This window comes from Rhinolophus hipposideros (genome assembly GCF_964194185.1).
Source record: "Rhinolophus hipposideros genome assembly, chromosome: 8".
NCBI classification, from domain to species: domain Eukaryota; kingdom Metazoa; phylum Chordata; class Mammalia; order Chiroptera; family Rhinolophidae; genus Rhinolophus; species Rhinolophus hipposideros.
Genome location: NC_138054.1, coordinates 47,859,820 through 47,887,723, shown reverse-complemented (window position 1 = coordinate 47,887,723; position 27,904 = coordinate 47,859,820). Strand labels below are relative to the sequence as shown.

The window sequence follows — 27,904 nt, the reverse complement described above, 5'->3', positions numbered from 1 at the left end:
TCTTCTAGGCTGTACCTAACAAGACAAAACTCCATTCCCTTGAGGGAAGTAAATACAAAACGGCTCTCTGAGGAGGGCTCAGAACCTAGGAGATGGGATGGCGGCGCAAACGGGATTGCAGGGCAGGCCCAAGAAACGGGACCAGCAGGCAGGATGACAGCGCTCTGCGAGATGGGGGCGGAGTTAGGGGCGGGCTGGGACGCGGCCGTGCGTGGCGGGGGCGGGGCTCTGAGGGGCGGGGGCGGGCCTGGGGCCGGCGGGGGCGGGCCTGGGGCCGGCAGGGGCGGGGCCCCGAGTGGCGGGGGCGGGCCTGGGGCAGGCAGGGGCGGGGCCCCGAGTGGCGGAGGCGGGCCTGGGGCAGGCAGGGGCGGGGCTCCGAGTGGCGGGGGCTGATCGGCACCCGCAGGGGCGGGGCCCCGTATGGGCGGTGTGGGGAAGATGGGGACTGACAGGGGCGGGGCTCTGGGTGGCCGGGGCGGGCTCGGGACCCACGGTACAGTCCTGGGTGGGGGCCAGGGCTGTGGCAGGAAGCCGGAAGCAGCCGCGGCCCCAGCTCGGGAGACATGGCGGGCATTAAAGGTACATCGGTGGTCCCCGGCTCGCTAGTCCTGCGGTGGGGGTCGCCGCCTTCTCTCCGGGCTAAGCTTGGAGCTGCGCTTTCAGCGCGTGGGCGACGAGCGGCCTTCCCCCAGACTCGCCACGCGTCCCGCCCCTCCAGGGGGAATGCGCTGTCGCGTTCCCTTCGCCCCTTGGATGCGGGTGGAGGGTGTTTGGGGAACCTTTTTCTTTTTCTCTCTTTGCAAGGCCACTGGCCTTTCCACTCGCCTGGCGCTCCGGGACCCTCCAGGCGGAGCCCTCTCCAGGAAGGGTGCCTGCTTGGGAGACCTGGGCCAGCCCCCGGAGCATCATCTCGGCTCCTCCTCAATTCCTCGCAGCGTTCTCCCCCCGCCCCACTTCTTGCCGAGTTTTTAACAAGGTTTCCACTTCCTGACATGTCCACCCTGAGGCCTCTCCTTTCTTTTCCTGCCGCTCCGCAGTTTCCCATTGCTTCCAGAGAAGCCATTGTCTCCAGTGTTCTCGGCTTTGAGGCACTTAATCCTCTCGTTCGTGATGATTTTTCCAATGGGGCAGAGTTCACTGCAGGCGGGTGTCAAAAGAAAGCGCCCAGAAATGCTGTATTTGTCATAACTGTGGAGGGTAGATTAGGTGGAATTTTATCGCTGCTTTCACATATGGACAGACACTGGAGTTTTGCAATATGTACTTTTGGAATGGTGCAGCTGATAAAAAGGGGGTACCAAGAACACCACTTCCCTTATCTGTATCCCGTCAGACATTGGTGGGAGAGGTTATTGGAAAGCTTCCTGTTATTTTGGGAGGAAACCATTCGATTTCTAATCTTTTGAAAAGAGTAGGGTAACTTGTGTCTGTCCTCTTTGGAATGCCTGTCCTCTTTGAAATTTGAACCCAAAGATCTTCTTCCTTCCCCTGTTAGTCAACCTGCTATGTATACGGTATACAGTATACAGTATACCGTACACATACATGTATACATGTATACAGTATATTTGCACACATGTATGGGATTACTATGAAATTTATCTGAGTGTGTGAGCCTTTAGCCACAGACCCATTTTATCATGATTTCTGGCTGACTTTTATATTCAACATCAGGTTAATAAACATAATTTACTTGGACAGTGCCCAGAGTGCAATATCGCCATTTGAAGCCAATGCAGAAAACAGCTGACAAGTAGGATCTCAGTATTGGACTGTGTTCAGCCATGCCCAGAAACTATGAAATAATGATGTTTATGTGTAAATGTGTTAGAAATTGTGATGTAGTTAAAAGCAAGTTAGGCTATGAAGTAGAAAACCACTAAGGGAAAGAAGCATTTTGCAGATAATTCAACTTGTATTGAGAGACTGCTATCTGCCTGAGACTAGGGATAAACATAAATGAGAAGTTACTGCTGGGTGACAGAGTTGGAAATAATTACTATGTAAGTGTCTAAGTTGTGCTCAGATATAGTGAGAGCACAAAGATGGTGTGGGTTGAATTGTGTCCCCCAAATAGATATATTCTAATTCCTCAGTACCTGTCAATGTGACCTTATCTGAAAATAGGGTCTTGCCAGATGTAATCAAGTTAGGACGATATTGAATTAGCATGGGCCCTAACCCAATGACTAGTGTCCTTATGAGAAAAGGGAAAATTGAACATGGAGACCTACAGGGACTACATATAAAGACAGAGGCATAAAGTCCAGTGACGCAGCTGCTAGGCAAGGAGCACCAAAGATTACCAGCAACCACCTGGAGTTAGGAAGAGGACAGGAAAGACTTTTTTCCTTAGAGTCTCCAGAGCGAGCATGGCCTTCCTGACACCTGGATTTCAGACGTCAAACCTCCAGAACTGTGAGAAAATACATTTCTGCTGTTCTAAGCCACCCAGTTGGTGGTACGTTGTTAATAGCAGCCCTATTAACTTAATACAGATGAGATCACTTAACCCGACTCCAGAAAGTAAGAGGACCATTTCTCCACGAGGGGCCATCCTTGAATTGAAGCTAAAAGGATCAATAAGGCTTCACCTACTAGGATGAGGGAAGGGCAGAGTTTATTCCAAATGGAGAGAAGAGCATGTAACATAGGGCAGGGGGCATGAAAGAGCACACTGTCCTCTCCAGGAGCTTCAGCCATGTTAGTAAGACTGAAGCTTAGTGGGAGAATGGCGAGGTTTGAAGCTGGAAAGGCACTGAGGCTCAGACCACAATGCACCTCAAGTGCCAGAACAACTTGTAGGCTGTGAAAGCAACTGTGAAGCAATGACACCAGCTTTATATATTGGAGAGGTCACTGTCTACTGTGGAGGGTGGATTGGAAGCGATGAATAGGGGCAGGCATGAGATGATAAGGGCCTGCTCTAGGGCAGTAGCCAAGGGTTGAAGAAAAGAGGGTGGGTGCTTTAGTCCTCAGAGGCGTAACAATTTTATTGGTTCTGGAGATGGGGAAGTTCAAGGTACCAGCAGATTCGATGTCTGTTGAGGGCTTACTTCCTGGTTTGTAGATAGCCATCTTCCCGGTATCATCACATGGTGGAAGGGGTGAGAGAGCTCTCTGGGGTCTTTTTTATAATGGCACTAATTCCATTCAGGAAGGCTCTGCGCTCATGACCTAATTACTTCCCCAAAGTGTAATACCATCCCATTGGGCATTAGGATTTAACACGAATTTTGTGGGGGCACAAGCTTTCAGTCCATAGCAGTGAGGTCTGACTGAGTCACCTTGACTTGCTGATTTACTGGAAGTTAGAGTGCCATGATGGTGTTGGAATTTCAAGATAGAACCTTCAAAGGGAAGAAGTGTGTGTTTGGGAGAAAAAGGGGATGTTTTACACATGTTGAATTTGAGGTCCTTGTTGGCTACTCAGATGGAGAAATCCAGATGGGAGCTGGAGGTGCAACACCGATGTGGCCCGGCCCCTGTGGTCCTGGGGAACTGTGGGTAGAACGCAGTGTCTCAGCAGCATGTAGAGTGAAAATAAATGAAATTGAATTCCTGGTCAGCTCCAACTTTAAGAGATGGTTAGAGGATGTGATTCCTGAAAAAGGCAAAAAAAGACTGAAAAGAATCAACTGGAAGATACAGTTGATTCTTCCAGAACCTAGAGAGACTGCTGTTACAGACCAGAAAGGTCTGTGGTTCTCAGCTTTGAAAGGTGTCCTGGAGGAGGGAGTAATGCAAATGGTAAGGCACAGGGAGGGGACAAAGCCAACCAGGAAGAGATCCTCTGTCTTGAAATATGTAAAAACTTAACTTTGTGTATTTTTCTTTAAAAAGTGACATGCACCAAATGAAAAAAATATATAAATTAAAATTGTCAGTCCTTCCTGTCCCCTAATATCTGCAAACTTCCAGATGTTTTTAAAAAGCACCTTGACATCTTCCTATAAAACAGTACCCACCCCCAAATCTCCTCTTAATGTAAAAAGAAGCAATGAAAATTCTAATTAGTTTAATCAGTGAGTAATTTTGAGTGTTATGGATTTTTTCAGAAGGAAATTTGGATAATGTAGTGTCCTATGCTTCTGATTTATATCTCTGTCAAAGAATATTGTGAAAATGAGCATCAATTAACATTTACTTATTAAGCCCCTTCTTTTGTCAAGCACTTTACATAGATTATCTCATTTAATTTCCATAAGCTTCCTCATAAGGTGGCACCATTATCCCCATTTTACACATGAGAAATCAGATTTAAAGAGGTTCAACGTCTACCCAAGGTCACACAACCAGTCCTGGGCATAGAAGGTTTGAACCCATGTTGGTGACTCAGAGCTGAAATTTTTTAAAAAACTCTGATATTCTGTTTCTCACTTAGCAGCATAAGGACAGATATGTTCCTATCCCCTCAAAGACTAATGCCCTACAGATGCTGGGAATAAATATTTTATTCAGTAATTGAGAATCATTTTCTGTGAAGATAGTCTCCAAATACTTGAAGTATTGCGGTTTGAGGAGTCAAAAATGATCAAAGGGTATACATTACAGGGAGGCAATTTTGCATATAATTTAAGGAAAGAAGTTTTTCAGTCTTTAGAAACTGTCAGAATGAAATGGCCTGCTTCAGGCAGTGGTGAGTTTCCCCTCACTGGATTTGTGGTAGACTGGCTGTCTGGCTACTTATGACAAATATAGAGAATTCATACATTAGATATGGGTTGGGTACTGGAAATGCTAAAACTTTTCTCCACCTAAAAAATTTAAAATTGTTGAACATAAGCAGTGATCCGCTAATCAAATGTATTATCAATTAATGAAATAATGAAATAAGTAAATTACTACATTTGCTTAAATTTGGGATCTTTTATTCTTTTAATCAACATTTTTATTGAGATAAAATTCACATACCATGAAATTAACCTTTTAAAGTGTTAAAGTCCGTGGTTTTTAGTATATTCATAAAGTTGTGCAACCATCGCTACTATCAAATTCCAGAACATTTCTTTACCTGTAAGAGAAACTCTATACCCTTAGTAGTCGTTCTCCATTCCTCTCCTCCTTCCTCAGCCCCTGGCAAACACTGATCTGGAACCTGTAACTCTTGGTTTTATTTTTCACAGCTCTTGTGTTATTATCCTTCAGTGGGGCTATTGGACTGACTTTTCTTATGCTGGGATGTGCTTTAGAGGATTATGGGTAAGTTACTGGAAAAAAATTATTCTTTTTGTGTCTTTGTCACTATTTTTTTTTGTGTGTGTGTGTTTGTGTGTCATGGGTGTTAGAGAGTTTGGTCGATTTAACACTAAGCTCTAACCAATGAGTTAGAGAAGCCCAAATTATGAACCTAATCCGTTCATGGGTCAGCTGTACTTGTACAGAGAAAAGCTCTTTTTAAAATTGATGTCTTCATTTAATAAGCATTTCTTGAACACCTAGTCTGGATCAGCGGAGGATACAAGAATGAAGACACATAGTGCTGTCCTCAAGGAGCTCACAGTTTTAGTTGTGAATGAGACACAGGTAAACAATCCAATTAGTAAGGTGACAGCTATGGTGGATGTATGTGCAAAGTACAGTGAGAGTGTTGAGAAAGTCCATCAGAATTTCCCTGGGAGAGCCGGGGAGCGCTATATAGAAGTTTTCTTTAAGCTGAGACTTGGTGGATAAATAAGAGTTTATCAGGCTGGTGAGTTGGGGAGGGCATTTCAGGCTGAGGGAACATTAAACAAATTTCTTTAAATTAATTTTAATGCCATCTGGAGGTGGTAAATTATCTCACATTTATAACGTACATATATAGACACACATAGACACAAACAGACCTTTTGATCATGAGAAAAACTCACTAGTTTCTAAAAGAACAGTTGAATCCAATTTTTTGTTTTGGAGGCATTTATAATTTATATCGTCAATGTAAGACATGTCCAAATCTTAGAGAATATTTATAAGAGTTTATTTGAGCCCAAACTGATGACAGTTGCTGGGAAACAAGATCTCAAATACTGTGTAGAATGACAATTTTGCAGTTTCTTTTATGTGTTTGAAATTAAGGAGGGAGTGTAAGGAAGATTACATGAAGGCAGGAGAAAGCAAAGCGGGAATTGGATTACAGAATAGTTAACAAGATTATGTGCTTTCTTGAGGGTAGTTATGCTTATTTCAAGGGTATGTTAACCTAGATGCACAGAAAAATGGACAGGACTTGCTTAAGGTAACAAACTTTTCACTAAAGAAATTATATGCCTAGGGTATGACTACCCACCATGACCTGCCCATGTAGGAATTTATGATCATATCACCCTGTGAGGTTACTTTCTGTAGAACCCCTTTCTCATCCATAATATCTAGCCTTGACAAGTCAAGTTCCAAATGACCTTCCCACATTTAAAATAAGGACAGCTGTTTTTAATACTTCAGAGAATTGGTTTGCCACCTAAATGACATTATAGGTTGATCCATTTATCTAAATCCTCTTTTTCAGGCATCAAAAAAACCAATTAAATACACTTTCCATTCATCCTGCTATAATTTTAAGGCTGTGGGTATGTCAGGTAACAGCTGAGTCTATTCCAGACCCCTTCTCCAAGCTGTATCTGATTTCTCACTGGTACAATAAGGGCTTTGAACTACAGAATCTCTAAAAGCCCCATCCAACAATATTGTTTGGTGATTCTTGAAATACATCATAATTCCTCTCATTTAAAATTAGGAGTCCAAACTCAGTGTTTCTGTCGTGAGTCTTTTCATGAAGGGCACTTTCCTTTCTTGCTTTTTGGTTAACCTTCCTGCCCTCTTAGATATATGCTGAAATGGGAAGCTTTCATTATGGTGGGGCTTCACCCCAACTCCTGCTCAGAGGTATCTGGTGGATCTGTGTTACCAAGGCATTGGAGTGATATGCAGTATTGTGTGTGTATATAAAAATGGGTGGAGACTATGCCTTTTCCCCCCTTTCAGGGAATAAAACATAATAAATGTCTAACCGATGGAGAAAAATATTTTTAAAGCTTTTATAGAGAAAATGTAGTTGGAAATAGGGGAAATGTAATTGGAAAGCAGACGGTAATTTTTAATAAATGCAAAACATTGAAATTTGAGAATAGCTTTTTTTTGCATTTCAGAGTTATTGTGATCCCTTGTAATAAAGATTAGAATGTATGTAAAGTTTTCACTAATACACGTATGTATTTTCATGTCTTCCAAACTTAAAATCCATTTATTATTTTGTTCATTCAATAAATATTAATGAAGCACCTCATTATAGGCCCTGGAGATACATGGTGATTGATTAAGACAGATCAGATCCCTGTTCTCACAAACAAGAAAATCTGAGATGGGAATAGGTGTTATACAGAAAGTTCAGAGGGTCATGTGCTCAAGGGTGACTCGAGGCATTTAAAATGAATGGTCAGGATAAACTGCTCTTAGGAGGAGACCTCTCAGCTTATATTGTGTGATAAGAGGAGCCAGCCAATGAGAAGATCAGGGGATGGAGTATTCTAAGCAGGATGGCCTAAGTGTGTTTAAGGAACCTGAAAGAAAGCTGATGTGACTACAGATTAAGCTAATGCAGGGAAGATGGCACAACATGAAAGAAATGTTAACCAGATCATGTAAAACTTTGTAGACTAGGGCAAGGAACCTGGGTTTTATTCTAATCCCTGAAATGTTTCCAACATGCAGACACTCAAAACAGCTTTATTGAATTAGCATGTGCAGCACACTGAACTAAATTCTATAGGGAAAGCAAAGAGGTCTAAGTTAAGCTTCTGTCCTTAAATTACAGCTCAGTAATAACAGAAAATAAAGATTCTAGTTTATACATGGTGTGGTTGTTTCTGACCACAGTATCAGCTATCTACCTCTTAAGGGACTGGTCATTTTTAAGTATCAGTACTTCTTATCTGCTAACATCAGCTTATGTGCTAGTATTGACAGTTGAGTAAGTAGTTTTTGACCTAGACATGTAAAATAATACTAACTTTAAAACAGTAGACTGTCTTAACTGTAACTTTTCTTTTTGCATTTCTTCTGGATCCAACCGACAGTGTCTACTGGCCCTTGTTCGTCTTGATATTTCACGCCATCTCTCCCATCCCCCATTTCATTGCCAAAAGAGTGACGTATGACTCTGATGCGACGAGCAGTGCCTGTCGGGAACTGGCATATTTTTTCACCACTGGAATTGTTGTTTCTGCCTTTGGATTTCCTGTTATTCTTGCTCGTGTGGCTGTGGTAAGTTTTGTTCTCTATTGTTTTGCCCAGTAGTTGCTGAATTTACTTCCAAGGCCTGTGTCTGGAACCATAGTTTCATTTTCATTTCTTAGACTTAGTACTCAAATCAGAGGTTGTTTTCAGTTTCTCTAGTGCACATTTTAGGTCTACCTATCAATATCTTGGCCATGTTTTCAGAATGCTTTCTTTGTTTCTCTGGCAACGTTTAGCCAGACCAAATGATTTCTTGTTTTTTCTGCTTTAAGCTATTTTTTTGAATTGTTCTCAAATCCTTGCCTCTTATCCTAGGGCAATCCACAGAGACTACAATAGTAATACTTTTCAAGTTCCAAAATGAACATCTAAATGGGTCCTAATCACCCAATTCCAATGTGTGTGTGTTGGCGTGGGGAGTTTCCCCCACACCACCACCGAGAACTGTCTACCCAGAGACAGCCTCAAGTTAAGGTCTCAGTCCCACGTGACCGCCCTCCGTCTCATGCCATTCGAAAGTCCAGGTTGTTACCTGTGCTTCTGAGCGACTAGCTGTAGATCAGAGCTTCCCATAACCTTCTCCTTGGGTTTGATTGATTTGCTCGCAGAACTCAGGAAACTGGTTTATTCACTAGACCACCAGTTTATTGTAAAAGGATATGACTCAGGAACGGCCAGAGGGAAGAGATGCCTATAGGCTAAGTTATGGGGAAAGGGTACGGAGCTTCCATGTCCTTTCTGAACGCACCACTCTCCCCAAATCACCAAATCACCAATCCAGCGTTCTCCAAATCCCATCCTTTTGGGTTTTTTTGGAGGCTTCATTACATAGGCATGATTGATCAAATCATTGGCTGTTGATGACTGATTCAGTCACCAGCTCCACTTAGTTCCCCAAAGGTCAGGAGGGTGGGACTGAAGTTCCAAACCTTTTATCACGTGCTTGGCTTCTCTGGAAACCATCCCTCATCCTTAGGTGCTTTCCAAAAGTTGCCTCATTAACATAACAAAGGTAATTTTTATCATTCTTGTCACTTATGGAATTTCAAGTGTTTTAGGAGCTCTGTGCCAAAAAGGAGAGGAAGATCAAATATATATTTCACAATAGGCATATGTTGAGGGGCAACTGTTAACTACTAGAAGATACAGTGAATAAGATGACATCTTCATATCCAATATAAAAATTTTCCTTTTGTCTCCAAAACACAAATTCTGGGTATAATTCTTTTCTTTGATGTTCACTGTCTTCCTACTATTTGCTTTTATTCCTCCCAATCTGCTTTTATTGTTTCAGTTTTGTGAAACTCTTATTTGGGGCATTGAATACCAGATATGCACAAGTCTTATTTATTCATTCAGTAGATATCTTTAGCACATATGTTATTAGTAAGACACCAGGAATAAGAGGCAGATACTGTCTCTGCTCCCAAAGAGCACAGAAAGTAGCCTGATGGGTAAGTATACAATAAATGTACTATGTGTAATAATTAAAACATGATCAGAATGCCTTCGGAACAAGAGAAATTCCAACTGGCATTTGATGTGGTTTTTGATAAATAGGATTTTGATTAAATTAGTGAAGGCTATTAAATGGAATGGCACCCAAGTGTGAAAAAGCAAAATGTGGAATAAAGAACAGCAGTCCTATACGATGGAGCAAAAAGGAGTGGTTGAGATTGAGGGTAGGAAGGCTGGTGACGCCTTATTTGAAGGGTCTTTAATGTTGTGCCAGTTCGAACTCTTATCTGGATAATGGAGAAACGTTGATGGTTTTTGAATGCAAGATTGTCATGACCTTATTCATCTTATGCCTCAGTCTAAGTACTTCTTAAGTTTTGCTCTCAAGATTTCTATTTTCACCCTTGGAAAATGCATCACATTTTATGAATTAACTTTGATGTTTTCTGTTGGTTAAATTAAAACAAAAATGCCCACTAGAGGGTGCTGTCATCCCCAACTGTGCCTCTAAAATCATCTGCCACACCCTGAAAGCTGTTTTCATTTGCATGCAGGTTATTTTTCAGTCTTTTTTTTTTTTTTTTTTTTTTGCCTAATAAAGAAACAAACCAATCCATAACTCTCCAATTCCTATTTTCATAAAAGAAGGCAATGTGTACGGAACTTGCAGTACCCACTGTTGTAATTGGACTCATTATAATCTGCTGCATGTATTTTACTTAAGGCAATCATTGTGTAGTGAAAACAACTAGAGAAATATGTCTAATGGGGAAAATGTTAAGGATGATACTAGACTTAATTAACAAGTATCACGAAATAATTAGACTAATTACTGAATAGTTCACTGTCTCCTGCCTATTACATTAAGCCTTTTAGCAGTTTTATGTAATATTTCATTGGATGTTTCGAATGCAGAAAATAACAGATTTGTAAAGAGCACAATATGAAGAAAGTAAAGATTTAATTTTCTTTTCTTGTGTTTCAGATCAAATGGGGAGCCTGTGGCCTTGTGCTGGCAGGCAATGCAGTCATTTTCCTTACAATTCAAGGTTTTTTCCTTGTATTTGGAAGAGGAGATGATTTTAGCTGGGAGCAGTGGTAGCACTTTATTCTGATAAAATGCATTTAATTTCTTTAAAATTCATACTATATGTATGTGTGTGCACATGTGGCCTTTGACTATGAATTTCAATATGCTGGGTTATTTTTTTTTTGTTTTTTTTATAGCTTTAGATCATGTTCACATTAAGGAGGACTACATGAGAAAGAGATTAATTATATTCCCAGCAAATAGATCACTCCATTTACTCAATTTGAATTATGTTGTTTGGCTGTTTCTATAGTCATGGTGCTCTCAGAAAATATATTAACACAGTCTTGTAGACAGCTGCTCACATATGCAATGCATCTACACCTTCTGCCTGGGGATGTACTTGGGTAGGACCAGGTCTCAGTTCTGCTCAGGACTTCCAAGACACACTTGTGGCCCAGAGAGGCAGAGGTGGTTCCCTCTTTGTGTGGTAGACCCTTGCTTCTCAAAGTGTGGTCCACAGATAGCATCAACATCTCCTAGGAGCCTATTACAAATGCAGCACCTGAGGCCCCAGCCCAGACCCAGTACATTGTGATGAAATCGCATGAGAAGTGCTGTCATAGAGGAATAAACATCACATCGTTTCCTTTTCTTCCCCTTGGCTGAATCACTTAACCTCTCTGGGTGTTAGGTGCTCATTTGTAAAAATTGTTTCATCTCCCCTCATGTTGAGGCCTAGTTCACACTCTTTGTTATTTGTGAAATGTCCCACCTGTAAGATACAGGCTGTTGCTCATATTTCTGAAGTGTTGGCAGTAGGTAACAGCTCTGCCTTCTCACTGTCTGAAAGGCAATGGCTGTCTTTACAGTGCTGGGGGAACAGAATAACCCTGGAGCTCCATTGGGGTGCGAGGAGGGGGAGGCCAGGCTGGAACCAGTTCCTGAGACCCCAGGAGCTGCTTTAGCAAGATGGAGAAGAATAGCTAGGTAATTCTGCTTCATTTCCCTTTATAATCTGACACTTATGTCCCGCTCCTTCTGTTTCCGCCCCCCGCCCCCCATCACACACACACACTCCTAGCAGTTCTGATTTGCTCTTACTCTTTCATGACACTGGCATCTCTTTTCTATAGACATGGAACCAAGTAAGCAAGCAGAGGGGGAGCTGCTTAATTTTACTTATACGTTGATATGCTTGTCTTTCATGTCCTGTAGGACTTTATAAATATATAAAACACTTTATGCTACTTCTAAATGAATCATTAGGATACATGTCATGATGGACCTTGTAATCACAGTTTTTATAATTCAACTTTATGTCCAAGACCTGTTGATAAAGGAAGAGATGGGAAATAGAACCACTTGATCAGAATATAAGCAGTGATTTTAAAGCATTTTTAATATGTGATAAGTGACATACATTCAAAACACTGAACCCTTGAAGTTTGTAATCTGAGTAATTAGCACACTCCTTCATATTCTGGAATGATGCTGGGACCAGGAGAAGATAAAAGTGATACCTGAAAGGACAATAAGCCAAGTTATATTTTGACGTTGTGCATGATTTTTTTGTTTTCAATGTTATATGTACATATAGAATTATTAAAGTTGTTCCAATATTTATATTAGACAAATTATATAGACACTTTATGATTTTAACCAACATTTTTGATAACACTTGCACTTATTGTATTGTAATAAATTTTACTTTTAACACAAAACCAGAGTTTAATTTTAAAAGTCCTCATTCTGATGTAGCCTTACTTAAAAGATAATGAAAAAAGGAGAATTTCTCGGTCTTCTAAAATGGGCAGTTTGAGCAATAATCTGTCCTGCAATAGAATAATAGCAATAAGTTTTAAGATCCCATTTTGAATATCTAGTTGGTCTGTAATAGCTCTTGTTTCCTCGGATGGGAATAGTGTTTAATTTATACTATCTTTTGCAAAAAAAAATGTCTTTGTTGCTTATACACATTTCAAATAACCAAGGTAGCCTTAATGTGTAGCCTTAAATCTTTGCCTCTTGACTGTATTTTCAGAATAATGTAAAGTACTTGCATAGAGACTATTTGTAGCTATTCCCTATTAATGAAATGATTTGTTGAAGTGGTGGATTTTGGGATTTGCTATGTGTCTGAATACAGAAGACATTTGTTCTGAAGTGCCTACGTTTCACTTAAGTAATAAATGTCAATAGGAAATACTGCTACGTATGAAAGTACAATACAAAAGTTTCATCTTGGTGACAAAAATGTTGGACATTTTTTTTCCTTTTAAACTTTCATTATTTTCTATATACCATAAAATATATTTGGGAGATTCAAAGCATATTGATTACATTCTCAAACTGAATTTACACATAAATATTGCTTATATGTAAGTAGTCTTATGAAGGTATTTTTCTCTATCCCATTCCAAACAACTGGCTTACAGGTAGACTTTGAAACACTTTTCTCACAGAAACAATATTACGTATTGGTGACTGAGTCCCCAGGCTAAGCTCTCAGTGGCAGACTAAACCCTAATGTAGCTGACCTATAGTAATCGAGGTACCTGCCTGAGATTTGAGTCTTGGAAACAGGTTAGTGTCAACAGTGGAGGCAGGAAAGTGTAAATTTCCACATCTTTTCCAGAGCTCAAAGTCTTTCTTAGGTCAGTTTTAGCAGCCCTTTCTATCCCCTAATACTTTGGGGTCCAGGTACACTCCTGTGAGGCTTGCTGGCCTCCTCTCCTGACTTGGGAGCCATCCTCTTAACTTACCCCACCTTCTAAATGAGGTTCTTCATATTCCAAAATCATCCACCTTTCTACTCTTACCAATCAGTTTTCTTAGCATGGCTGATATCCTGTGATAAGAACAAAGCAATCTGATCCAACTCTTTTCCAGAAAGATGAATGACTTGGGATCTTCCCCACATCTGAAACTCACCCATACCTGCATTGTGCAATCATCACACAGTGCTGCCTCCTTATTTTTACAGGGGCATGCCTCGGCACCTAATGACTTTCACAGAAAATGGCAATGTTCCAAAGTAAAGTGGAAAAAGCATTCCAGCAGTTTATAGGAAAGAATGAGACTATCTTAGAACAGGGTAACACTGCCATATCCCTCCCTTTCAGCTCATCCTACTTTTCATAGTTGTTTCTTTTCCTTATGAACCCACAGATTTTTTTTTTATAGTCTCAAGAAATCTTGACCTCTGAGGTATCTTTTTGATGAAGACTGAGTGTAGCTGAAATGTTTCATGAATAACATTCCTTATTCTCTCAGGGATGGCTAGAAAAGACAATGTGTTGACAAGGATATGGAAAAAATTGAGCCCTTATAAATTGCTGGTGGGAACGTAAAATTTCAATTCCTCAAAATGTTAAACATTGAGTTACCATATGGCCCACAAATTCCCTTCCTGGGCATAGACCTAAGAGAGATGAAAACATACATCACACAAAAACTTGTAAACGAATGTTTATAGCAACATTATTCATAATAGCCAAAAAGTGGAAACAATCCAAATGTTCATCAATAATGAATGAAAGAGATGAAGTACTTATTGATACATATTACAACATGGATGAACCTTGAAAACATTATATTAAGTGAAAAAAAGCCAGTTACAAAAGTCCATATATTGTATAATACCATTTATCTGAAATGTCCAGGATAAACAAATCTATGGAAAGAGTGGGTATATGTGGTTTCCAGGGGCTGAGGGAAGGGGAAGTGAGGAATGACAACTAACGGGTACAGGGTTTCTTTTTGGGATGATGAAAATGTTTGGAATTAGTGGTGGTTGCACAACTATTAGATATACTAAAAGGCATTGATTGGACTGTACTCTTTGAAAGTGTAAATTGTGTAGTATGTGAATTTCATCTCAAAAAAACACAAAAAGTAGAAACAACCGAAATGTCTAATGAACTGATAAGTGTGGTACAAACTTATCATGGGTAATGAAATTGTTCTAAATTGTGGTGATGTTTGCAGAACTCTGACTGTACCAGAAACCATTTTCTATGCTTTAAATGTGAATTTTATGGTATGCTGATTGATATATCAATAAATCTGCAAAACACAATGAATGGAAGAATGAACTCTCTTTGTCTGAATGACAAGAAAAGTATATCAGGTATTCCAGAATTTGTGAGACAATATCTTCAGGAATCCAGCCAATACCAAAATAATTCAAATTATGAGGGTGTTTTAATTCACCTGCAATGTCGTTTTTCTAGATTTTATAATATCCTATTATCCCAGAATTTTAATTTGATAATTTAAAATTTATTTAAAAGCGCCTTTTGAAGGAAGACCCCAAAATTGTGTAAGTGTCAAGCCCCACAAAATCTAAGATTGTCCCTGGCCACAGCAGTGATCAAAACAGACATAATCACTTGCTATATACAGCTTATATTTCAGGAGGAGAATAAAAAAACAAGATAAAAGAAAATAATATTGTATGTCAACTGTAATTGAACAATAAAATAAAAAAAAACAAACGTGACATGATAGGTGGCATGGGGGCAAAATATAGTAGAAAAGGGGATAAGTAGTAAGTTAGGCCTCACAACTTGAGATAGGGTGGCCATGTGAAGAAGCCATTTTGAGTTCAGATCCAAAAGATGTGAGAAAGAGCTATGTGGAATACTGAGGAATGCATCAGTCTCTGTGAACATCCTTAATTAGTTCTTTACGATGCTTTTCTAGAAGAGCAGAAGTGGGTTGAAGTGTATACACATTTTTCATGATGCCAAATCATCTTCCTGCTCAACCGTTCTTGAGAATGCTCTTTCCCTACCAAAATATGTTTTAATATTTTAAAAGAATTGCTAATTCAGAAAAACAAATCTCATGGTTATTTTAAATTGAACATATGTTTAAAAACTGATAGTATTAAATTTTTTTCATACTTTTTTCCTCTATCTCTTGTGAATGGCCTACTTTTTTTTTAGGGCATTTATCTTTGTTATTGATTTGAAAGAGTTCTTTACATATTAAGATTCTAAGCATTGTTTCTTATATTTTGCAAACGTATATATTTTTATCAGATAATAGACTCGTGAAAGGTAGTCCTGTGATTTTTAAACTCATTTATGTAATTTTTCTACCTACAGAATTTTCTGAGTTTTCTGTAGCCTAACATGTTAATTTCCCCCCAGAAATCTGAAATTGTATGTATTTTTAGAAAGGTCTTCTCTATTCCAAGAGAATGAAAACATATTCTCCTAGAGCATTTATAGGTTCATTAAAAATACATTTTGATTCACCTAGAATATACTTTGGGCAAGAGTATTTCTCCCGGTATCTTTAGCCAGGCATCTTAGCAAGTTAGTAAACTGGTTAAACAGTTTGTTTAATTTCAAATATCACCTTTAACATACAGTAAAATTTTATATCCACCTAGTTTATTTCTGGACTTTCTCTCTCTTTTTAAATGTAGTTATTCTTGAACCGGTACCACATTTTTAAAAATGTGTTCCTTCATAATATGATTTTTAATTTGGTAGAATAAGTCTTCACTGACTTTTCTTTTTTTTCATTACAAAATAATCCAACTAGCATTTTATAGCTTGAGAAATAACAAAGTTTAAATGAAACAGCTCTTAACCTAGGAAGTGAAGTTATGGGCTAGTTGGGACTCTGGCCAGGTTATGGTCATTGGTAAAGAAGAGAGGGGGTTGAGTTGGAAAGTAAGTAAAGTGGACCTCGTAGATGGATGAGACAGTAGCCACAGGTACCTGAGTTGTAGCGACTGTTAACTTTGAGGACTAATTTAGGCAATGTCAGGAAAATTTTTTTTTCTTTACTTTTCTCTATTTTTCTAAATACGTTTTTTCATTATCTGAAATTATCCTCATGTAGGTTGAAAAATGCTGACACCAGTCAATTCTTAAGGTCTTTTTTATTCTAAACAAAATTGGTGGGATTATGAACCCCATTGTTTTGAGATAACCCAAGTGGTTATTCAGGTGCTCAAAAGTTTTTAGAGAACTGTTAAAATCTCATGTTAATTGGGGGCAGTATTAGCAATTAGAAATGTTTCATTTCACATGTTTTATCAGGTGAAATTGATTTTGGTTTGGACTTCTTTTCTTGGAGTGAGAAATATTTCAATCAGGTAAAATACAGCTAACACATAGTAGGAATTCTGAATATGAAATAGCAGTTTAATTGGTATGGAGTTTCTTAGAGAAGGGTTAGTGTAGTAAGATTAAATAGCTTTAGCTAAAAATAGGTTAATTTTGTTTAAAAACATTATATTGTGACCTATATTTTAGCCTCTGCGTTTTAGTCCTTGGCAACTTAGGACTACGTGGTGTCTTATTAAAGGTATCTTTAATTAATTTTCAAATTTGCCTCTTTCCACACAATGAGAAATTCTCAAGTTCTTCCTTTGCAGCTTGCTTGGGTGTGATGTAACTCTTACCAATATGGACATAAAGACTGAGCTGATAACTGAATTATATTAACTCACAGGTGACCTGGTATATTTATACATGTATGCTTTGTTGTGCTATCTTCTTACTATTTTAAAATGCATATTCTCTGTTTCAAAAATGAAAATTTCAAAAATGAAATGCTTGGGTTCATTCTTGATAAAATGTGAAAAGCTTCTTCTACAATTTCTTTTTTTTTGCTCCTCTCTACTTTCCTGTTACGGTTGGCCTGTGGATGTATGTCTTCCTGATGAGAGTCAAAAAAGTGATTTTAGTGTCACAAATATGAACCATAGTCCAAAAACTCAGGGCAAGAATGATCTCATGTGATGGTTAAGTTTATGTGTCAACTTGACCGGCCATGGGGTGCCAAGACATTTGGTTAAGCATGATTCTGGGTGTGTCTATGAGGGTAGACAGTAGTTTGTCTTCCCCCTTGTGGATAGGTCTCATTGGACTTGGACTGGAACTTATACCATCAGGTCTCCTTGTTCTTAGGCTTTGGGCTGTCTTATGTCTCCAGTTGTCTGACTGCAAGTTTTGAAACGTCTCAGCGTCCATATTCACATGAGCCAATTCCTTACAATAAATCTCTTTACATATCTCTGTATTTCTATTTCTAACTCTTATCTGTCTCATCTGCATCCAGTGGTTCTGTTTCTCTGGAGAACCCAGACTAATACATCTAATTTACTTATTTTTCTTATATCACCTTCTACTTTGTGCTTTGCACATCATTGGAGGGATGGGAAATTCAACTCCAATTTTCTTGGAGTTGAAACCTAGGGCAGCACAGAGAACTCAGATCTTAAGCCAATGAGTAAGTTGTTTGCCTCTCCCATTGATGATCCTTACTCATCATGAGTCACTGCTGAGATACCCATGGCCTCCGATTATATGATCTCTTTAGGACCAGTGGTTTCTGCACTTCTGGAGCCACCATCAGTTAGTGCAAGGGCATCTGATGAGGCTTAAAACTGTCAAGTTCCTTTCCCATTCAGGTCTTGCCACCTTCCCAGAGTGCTGCCAGAGATTAAGGCATGGGTCCTCACTGCTTATAGGATCTTCAGATATACATCTCTGACTGGATTTAATGAAATATTGTTGAGAAGTCGGTTCTCCCCAAATTGGTCTATAGAATCAATACATTTCCAGATTAAAATTCCAGAAAGAGTTTTGGGAGAAATTCATATACTACCTGATTTCCAGCCGCCTTATAAGACTGTACATTAGTTCAGTGTGATACTGGAGAAAGGACCCTCATATAGATCAGGGGAATAGCATCAAGCGTTCAGAAATCGATGCACATATATGTGGTAAAATGATTTTTGATTTAAAAAAACCATTCTAAGCTGAGGAGAGATAACAATGAACAGAACAAATTCTCTGCCCTCATCTCATGGAGCCTACCTTCAAATGGGCAAGACTAATAATTAATTTCTTAAAGTAAACAAATAGTTGAGTAATAAACTTTGACAGTGATGAATCCTATGAAGAAATAAATCAGGATAAAGGTACAGAGAATGACTTGCAGCAAGGGCTACTTGAATATGTAGGATAGAGATGATTGTTGAGCAGAGATCTGAATAATAAGGACGTACAAGCATGATGATAGGACCAGTTTTGAAGATGCAATTCTTGGGGTTTTTTGGTTGTTGTTTATTCCTTTTTTTCAATAAATTTCTGTTGAGTACCTACTATCTACCAGATATTATTCTAGTAACTGGTGACATAGTAGCAAGTGAAGCAGACAATTCCCTCTGCCCTCATACAGCTTACTTTTTTCTAAGGAAGTAAAGAATAAACTACATAAATAAGTCAAATGTATGGTATATCAGTGGAAATGCTGCTAAGGCAAGAAAAAAGAAGAAAGGATAGAGATTGTGTGTGTGTGTGTGTGTGTGTGTGCACAGTTGATAGTGATTTCCATTTAAGATACAGTGGCCAGGAAAGGTTTAAAAGATGACATATGAAGGAAGTGAAGGGAGACCTATGCATGGGGAGAGATGATCCAAGAAGAGGAATGAGCAGGTGGGAAGACCCTTTGGTAGAGCATGCCTGGTAACTAGCAAGGAGCTCGGGGAGAGTGGAGGGAGAGAGTGTGTATAAGGGCTGGATAGATCCTGTGGTCCTGACATATAGGTTGCTTTAAAGACTTTGAGTTTTGCTTAGTGGTAGAAAGTCCTTAGAGGGATTTGAGCAGGAGTAGTGATATGCCTTAGTTCTTATTAGGATTTCTTTAACTGTGTTTTAATTAAGACTATTTTAGAGAGAAAAAGAGGAAAAAAAACAATTTTGCTTTTCAAAATTAACTGTGTTTGTATTTGAAAGAAGGAAAGGAGAGATCAACAAACCAGAGAAAACAAATAAATGCATTTTGTTCAGGGACAGACAGCTGAAGCAATGAGGGTGAATCACAGTCAGAGAATCAGTTATGTCCAAAGTACTCAGGAAATGGCTTGGTCTCCAATTAATCATTCCATGTTGTTAAACTCTGTGGAGATAAATTTAGCTGGCAGTAGGTGGAATGAGATGAGTTCTCATGAAAACATGTTTTCAATGAAGTTGGCAAAGAGTGCTGTGTAAATCCAAAATAACCCAAACTATGTCCTAATAGTGTTACGTTTGGTGTGCCACATCCCCAGGAATGACCATTTGGGATGTCTGTCCCTGAGGCAGGCAGACAGAGGATGCTAACATTTGCCTTAGCAGAAGGGGTGAGATAGTGAGGTGGGTGAGGGAAAGAGAGAGTCCTGAAACATACAGATGCTTTGCTGTTACCGCCCCCTCATGGGCATTCTAGGAGATGTCTTTAATGTGATTTAGGCATATTTGCCGTCAGGGCTCACACTTGGTTAAATTTAAATTATCAGTAAAAGGAAAGTGATTTTTAAATATTAGCCCTTGGACCGTATTTATGTAATTCATTTAATTAGCAGGGGGGAAATTGCTATATTTTTTAAAACTTTTATTTATTTAAGTGTTTTTCCAGGACTCATCAGCTCCAAGTCAAGTAGTTGTTTCAATCTAGTTGTGGAGGGCACAGCTCTCAGTGGCCCATGTGGGGATCGAACTGGCAACCTTGTTGTTAAGAGCACCGCGCTGTAACCAACTGAACTAATTGGTTGCTCCGGAAAGTTGTTATTTTAATGGCTGGCAGCACAATTCTTTTCAGGAGGAAAAGGTGGGGTTTTTTTAAAGAAAAGTTTCTCTAATAACTTTATTTTTTATTTTTAACTTTTTATTGAAGTATACGCAAAGGAAATCACATATAAAAAAATGTGTAATTTGTTGAATTACCCAAAACTGAACACACCTGTAAACAGCACTGAATTCCTGTTCCTTTTATCCCCATTTTAAATTATTTTAAACAGATTTTTATTAAAAAATAGCAATACAATATTATATTAGTTTCAAGTGTACATAACAGTTATTCAACGTTTATTTACCTAAAAAAGTGATTGCCATAAGTCCAGCAACCATCTGACACCGTACTATGCTATCACAATTTATTGACTATATTCCCTATGTTGTACATTGCATCCCATGATTTACTTGTTTTATCCCTGGAAATTTGAACCTCTTATTCTCCTTCTGTGTGTTGTTCGTGCTCTCCTGTTATCGTTGAGCTTTGGTTGCTATTGGCACATCGGTAGGGGGGGGGATTGACCCTTAGGCTGATTGGCTTGGGGTTTGGCCACGTCCATAGATTTCAGGCTGCTGTGTGGGGGGCTTACCCCATTGAGTGGGATTCAATCCCATTGGCTGTGGTGCCTGTTGAGACCGCCCTTTGTGTGTGCCGCTTGTGGGGCTAATTGGGCGGGAGCTCTGCTGTGGTTTGAGGCCAACCTCCAAGTATGTTGATTCTGGGGCCTTGGCCTCTAGGGCACACCCAGGTGACTGTTTGGGAACTACCTGGTAGGAACTACAAAGTGATCTGTGGTTGTTTACTGCCTGTGTTAAACCTGGAGGCACGTCAGAGAGGCCACTTTGCAAACTGAGGACGTCTGCCACCAGTACCAGGCCTCGGGTAACTCTGCAAAATGCGAGGACACTCCAAGGCCTGCTGCCACCTGCCAGCTCCCTTAAGGTTCGCCACTAATAAAGCCTCATGTGGTATGCAAGTTAGGGGAGATAAGGTCTTAGGGATTCACTAGAGTGAGAAGAGTTGTGGTCACTAGGTTAATGTAAATTCTGGTTTGGTGCCAGTGCTAAGCCTGAAGCTTCTCAGCAAAGTCCCACAGCACACTGAGGCCAGTTGCCACCCACCTTTGGTCTATCAGACTGGGATAGTTTTCCAAGACAGAGTGCAATGCAGGTGGGCCTGGCTGCTTGCAGAGAAAGTGCCTCCGGCATTTGAGGAGTTGGTTAGGGCGGAGTCCCAGTGAGTTAGCAGATAGGAGCTGGAGAGCTCACCAGACCAATCAGATTCAGATTTGGCCATGTGGGGGTGGGCTCAACACAAGAAAGATGGAGCCCACCTGCTGGCTTCACGAGAGAAGGATCCCACACAGGGAAAATGCTGATTGTTCTCCAGACCTTCTCTCGAAGCCACACAACTCAGTCAGCTCCCCGTATGTCACAGACACCTCAGAAGTGTCCTTCCACTGGAGCACAAGGTGAGTGCCTGGAAGTGAGAGAATCTGTGTGTGGGCTGTTTAAGAGGACGTCTGGGTTTCCTGCCACCTTTTGTCCCGCCTGGATGGTCGGAATTTCTACTGTTTTTCACAGGCAGATGTAGGTGCTCCTCTTCCTGGCATGAGTACTCTGGGCTTGAGAGCCTGATGTGGAAACCTCCGCGGCCGATATCCTTCCCAGTTCTCAACCTCCACACAGACGTTTGGAGTTAGCCAGTTTTGTGTCTTCACCTCTCCTACAATTCTCAATAGGCTTTTTCTTTATATCCTTAGTTATAAAACTTCTGTTTCAGCCAGACTTCAGGTGATTATCCAGGTTGATTGTTCTATAATTTAGTTGTAATTTTAATGTGTTCATGGAAGGAAGGAAGGAAGGAAGGAAGGAAGCACAATATTTATCTATTCTGCCATCTTGAATCTCAGTCCAATTTGTACTTTTTAATCCCTTCACCTTTTTCACCCTGTCCCCCAACCTTTCTCCCATCTTCCACCCCAATGAATCTAGTACCCATCTGACTCCATACATAGTTATTACAATATTATTTACTATATTCCTTATGTTATACCCTACATCCCCATGACTACTTTGTAACAACCAATTTGTGCTTCTTAATCCCTTCACCTTTTTCACTCATTCCTAACAACCCTCCCATCTAGCAACCATCAAAATGTTCTCTGTCTCTATGAGTTTGTTTCATTTTGTTTGTTTATTTTGTTCTTTAGATTCCACATATAAGTAAAATCACATTGCATTTGTCTTTCACTGTCTGACATACCCCACTCAGCAAAGTACCCTTCAGGTCCATCCATGCCACTGCAGATGGCAAGAACACATTCCCTTCTAGGGCAGAGCAATATTCCACTGTATATATGTACCACCTACTCTTTATCCATTCAACCATCAACAGACACCCATGCTTCCTCCACATCTTGGCCATTGTAAACAATGTTGCAATGAATATATGGACGCACACATCCTCTTGAAGTAGCATTTTGAGTTTCTTCAGATAATTACCCAAAAGTGGGATTACTGGGTCCTTCTTTGTCACTTGTTATAGCCTTTGTTTTAAAGTCTACTTTGGTATAAGTATTGCTACCCCAGCTTTTTTTTTTTCTTTTTCTTCATTTTCATGAAATATCTATTTCCCATTCCTTTACTTTCAGTCTGTGTGTGTCTTTTGATTAGAAGTGAGTCTCTGGTAGGCAGCACATGTGATAGTCTTGCTTTCTTATCCATTCAACCACTATTCTTTTGATTGGAGCATTTAATCCATTTAGATTTAAAGTAATTGTTGAGATTATATATATATATGTATATATATATATATATATATATATATATATATCCATTTTATTATTCATTATTTGATCTTTTTTTGTCTTAAAGAAGTCCCTCTAACATTCCTTGTAATACTGATTTGGTGGTGAGGAACTCCTGTAGCTTTTTCTTGTCTGGGAAGCTGTTTATCTAGCCTTTGATTCTAAATGATAGCTTTGCTAGGTAGAGTAATCTTGGTTTTAGGTCCTTGCTTTTCATCACTTTGAATTTGTTGCCAATCCCTTCTGGCCTGCAAAGTTTCTGTTGAGAAATCAGCTGATAGACTTATGGAATCTCTCTTGTAGGTAAATAACTGCTTTTTCTCTTGCTCCTTTTAGGATTCTCTGTTTGTGTTTAACCTTTGGTATTTTAATTATGATGTGGCTTGGTGTGGGGCCTCTTTGAGTTCATCTTGTTTGCGACTCTCTGCACTCCCTCGATTTGTATGTCTATTTCCTTTGCTATGTTAGGGAAATTTTCAGTCATTATTTCTTCAGATAGGTTCTCAAACACTTGCTCTCTCTCTTCTCCTTCTGGTATCACTATGATGGGAATGTTTTTATATTTGATGTAGTCCCAGAGGTCCCTTAAATTATCCTCATTTTAAAAAATTTGTTTTTTCTTTTTGCTATTCTGATTGGGTGTTTTCTCCTCCCTTGTCTTCCAAATCACTGATTCCATCCTCTGCTTCATATAATCTGCTGTTGATTCCTTCTTGTGTATTTTTCATTTCAGTTATTGTATTTCTCATTTCTGAATGGTTCTTTTTTTATGGTTTCTATGTCCTTTTTTAGGACTACTTTCTCTTTGTTGAAGTTCTCACTAAGTTCCTTGATTATTCTATAATTAGTGTTTTGAACTCTATATCTGGTAAGTCACTGTACTCCATTTCATTTAGTTCTTTTATTCTGGATTTTTCCCCTGTTCTTTGGGACATGTGTCTTTGTTTTCTCATTTTGGCTGCCTTTCTGTGTCTGTTTTGTTTCTATGTATTAGGTAGTTCTACTACTTCTCCCAGTCTTGGCTGGGTGGCCTTACATAGTAGATACCCTGTGGGGCCCACTGGCACAGTATCCCTGGTCACCTGTACTGGCAGGCATGTCCTTTGTGTGGGTTGTGTGTGCCCTCTTGTAGTTGAGGCTTTCTTGCTGTTGGCATGTCAGTGGGTAGAATTGACCCTCAGGCTGTTTGGCCATACCCACAGTGTATGAGCTTCTGTGTGGGAACCGACACCATGGAGTGGGATTTGTCTCAGTGGGCTCTGGTGTCTGATGAGACCACCTTTTCGGTGTGCCACTTGTGGGGCTAATTGAGTGGTGCTCTGTTGTGGTCTCAAGCCTGCCTCTGGCTGTATTGGTTCTGGGGCCTCTTGGGAGGTACTCCTGTTCAGGCGAACATCAGCCACTGCCTGTGATTGACCTGGGGCTACCTGGTAATTGCAACAAAGTGATCCACAGCTGGTTGCTGCCTGTGCTGGACTTAGAGGCTCATGGGAGAGGCCACGCTGGGAACTCAGGCTGACTGCTACCAGTACTGGGCCTGAGACAACTCAGTAAAAGGCCCAGGGCACCCTGAGGCTTGCCTCTGCCTGCTGGCTTCCCGTACAGCTCAACTGCTTAAAGAACCTTTGCTGTATGCAAGTTGGGGGAAGCAGGGTCTCAGGGAGTCACCAGAGTGGGACAAGTGGTGTTCAGAAGGCTAATGCAGATTCGGGGTGGGTTCCAGTGCTGAGGGGCCCTCAGCAAAAGGCTCAGAGCACAATGAGCCAGCCACCACCCACATGAGACTTACAGACCCCTGAGAGTTGTCCAAGAGAGACTACATCATGGGTGGGGCTGGCTGCCTGCCAATGAAAGTGCCTCCCACAGTGTACAAGCTGAGGCCAGCTGCCTGCTTCTGAAAGAGCCTCCTGTAGTGAGTGGGGCAGGGTTGTCTGCCCACCACTGAAAGTGCCCCTGGCAGTGTGTGAATTAGGTGGGGTGAGGTCCCAGGAAGACACCAGGGTGGAGTGAGTGGTTTTCACGAGGCCAATGCAAATTTAGCTTTGGCCGTGTGCAGGAGGGCTCAACACAGGAAACTTGGTGCCCACCCATAGGCTGCATGGGAGGAGGGCTCAACAGAGGGACACCGCGGCTGTCTCTTCAGACCTTGTCCTGACGCCACACAATTTTGTCTCTCCCTGTGTGTCTCTGGCTCCTCCAAAGTTGCTGTCCCTCCGGCAGAGCCCAGGTGAGTGCCTGTAAGTGAGTGAGTCTATGTGTGAGTCCTATAAGGGACACCTGGGTTTCCAGCAGCCTTCTGTCTCACCCATTATTTTTCTCCACGGATCCCTACTGTTCTTCACAGCCAAATGTTGTGGGAGCTCCTCTTCTTGGCAATGGTGCTCCAGGCTGGGGAGCACAGTCTGGGGCTGGGGTCCCACCTTCCTCAGGGGGGACCTCTGCAACTGAAATATTCCTCCCAATTTTCAACCATCACATGTGTGTGTGGAGCTGCCCATTCTGTGTCTCCGCCCCTCCTGCCAGTAGTGGCAAGGCTTCTTCTTTATATCCTTAATGATAGGGGTTCTGTTCAGCTAGTCTTCAGTTGGCTCTCCAGGTTAATTGTTCTGTAATTGAGTTGTGTAATTTAGTTCTACAATTTGGATGTGGGCATAGAGTGAGGCAAGCAGTGTTTCCATACTCTGTCCTCTTGTCCAGGCTCTGGAATGTTCAGTTTCCTGATCCAGTGATGGCTGCACTGCAATTTTAAATCTGTGAAAATTTACTAAGTTGTATACATACAATATGTACACTTTTAATTTTCTATGTGTATGTATAAAAGAAACCTCACTTCTCATGTGTTTCTCTGTTGATGATGAACATCCAGATATCCAAAGCTGGAAAGACTTTTTATAACAGTTTATTTAAGCCCAAACTGACAGCAGTGGCCAGGAAGAAAGATCTCAAATGCTTTGGAGAATAACAGTTTTGCAGTTTCTTTTATGCATTTGAAAGTAAGGTGGGAATGTAAAGAAGATTACATGAATGGGGGAGAAGGCAAGGTGGGGATCAGATTATAGCATAGTTAAGATTATACACTCTCTTGAGGGTGATCACAGTCTTAGAAGGAGTCTAAAAAGAGGGTAAAGGGGATCCAATATGTAGTGATGGAAGGAGAACTGACTCTGGGTGGTGAACGCACAATGTGATATATAGATGATGTATTACAGAATTGTACACCTGAAATCTATGTAACTTTACTAACAATTGTCACCCCAATAAACTTTAATTTAAAAAAGAGGCATTTCAAAATTGTGTTAACCTAGATGCATAGAAACAATGGACAGGGCTTGCTTAAGGCAAAGATAAGCCTTTTACTAAAGAAGTTATATGCCTTGGGTGTGACTACCCCCCATGACCTACCCAGTTAGGAATTTATGATTTATTATAGCACCGCTTTTCATTCATAAAACTAACCCCCCATATGTGCAGCACAGGTTAAAAGCCCTTTACCAAGCTACAGAAATTGTAAATGTTTCCTCTGGCTGTGTTTACTATGTGTTTTTTTCTTATGAAAGCCAATAGTAAATAACTTGATAAAGAGCAACTCAGAAGTGAAATTTGCTTTGTGTAAAAATAATCTCACTTGTTTAGAGGGTTTAATATGCTGTATGTGGGTCTAGTTGCTGCTGAATATCACTCATCCTTTTGTCCTTCTAGCCCCCAGTGGCATTTCTTGTTCATATGTCCAATACAGTGTAAATAAGATAACATTGGGAACGGGCTGTAATTTTATCTTCCTTCTTGAAGTCTTTTATAATGTGGAGATAATTAATAGATCTGTGGTTAAACTCATTACCAGGAACAGTCAATATTTGTTTTCCTGTGGAGCATTTGGTGATTACATTAAGTGAATAGAGTTTCCTTTAACTGCAAATCTTTCAATAGATTAACAGTTTTAAGGTTAGAGATCTCTAACCTGTAAAGATGTTAAAATTATTTTTCTTTTAATGTTCCATTTCTACAAATAAACGAGAAAATTCCAACTTAAAATAGAAGATTAAATCAATTGCTCAATTACATGTTTTAAATTAACCAGATAACTCTAACAGGTGAAACTCTCTTAATACTATAAGTACATAAAGTATCAAATATGAAAATTTAATACAAAAACATTAATATGATGCAGTTTATTCTTTTCAACATTTTATGTTTAATTTAATTTAATTTTATTAATTTTATTTTTTATTAGTTTCAGGTATACAAAACAATGCAATAGACATTTCACCCCTCACAAAGTGGTAAGCCCCCTCCCCCAATCTATTGCCTCTCTGACATCCTACGTGTTTATTACAATTCCATTTACTCTATTCCTTATACTATATTCCATAGCCCATGACCATATATATATATGTATATATATATAGATGTAGAATTATATATTTATATGTAAAATTATAGTTCTATATATACAACTTATAAAATTATATACATCTTATAAAATTATAGATGTATATATAAATATATAGATGTAGAATTATATATTTATATATAAAATTATAGTTGACATACAATATCATTCAGCTTCAGCTTCGGGTGTATAGTGCAGTGGTCAAGCCTCTACACCGTCCATGAAGTGGTCTCCCTAATAAGACATGTGCCCATCTGACACCTTACAAAATGTTTACAACATTATTGATTTTGAAGGCAGCTACAGGCCAAACTGTCCTTCATATCCCCATGGCAATATTGTAGTTACCAATTTATGCTGTCTAATCCTTTCCCCTTCTCCCTCACCTCCACCCTCCTCCCATCTAGCATCCATCAGG

The 27,904-nt window shown here is 39.9% G+C and overlaps 1 protein-coding gene across 1 annotated transcript; it reads left to right on the top strand.

The window, feature by feature from the left end:
* Nucleotides 1-369: 369 nt before the first annotated feature.
* Nucleotides 370-14,784, top strand: LEPROT (leptin receptor overlapping transcript). Its single transcript, XM_081056877.1, has 4 exons — nucleotides 370-579; nucleotides 5,127-5,202; nucleotides 8,055-8,241; nucleotides 10,658-14,784. Exons 1-4 carry the CDS (start codon nucleotides 564-566, stop codon nucleotides 10,772-10,774), a joined length of 396 nt encoding a protein of 131 aa, XP_080913003.1. The 5' UTR covers nucleotides 370-563; the 3' UTR covers nucleotides 10,775-14,784.
* Nucleotides 14,785-27,904: the final 13,120 nt, after the last annotated feature.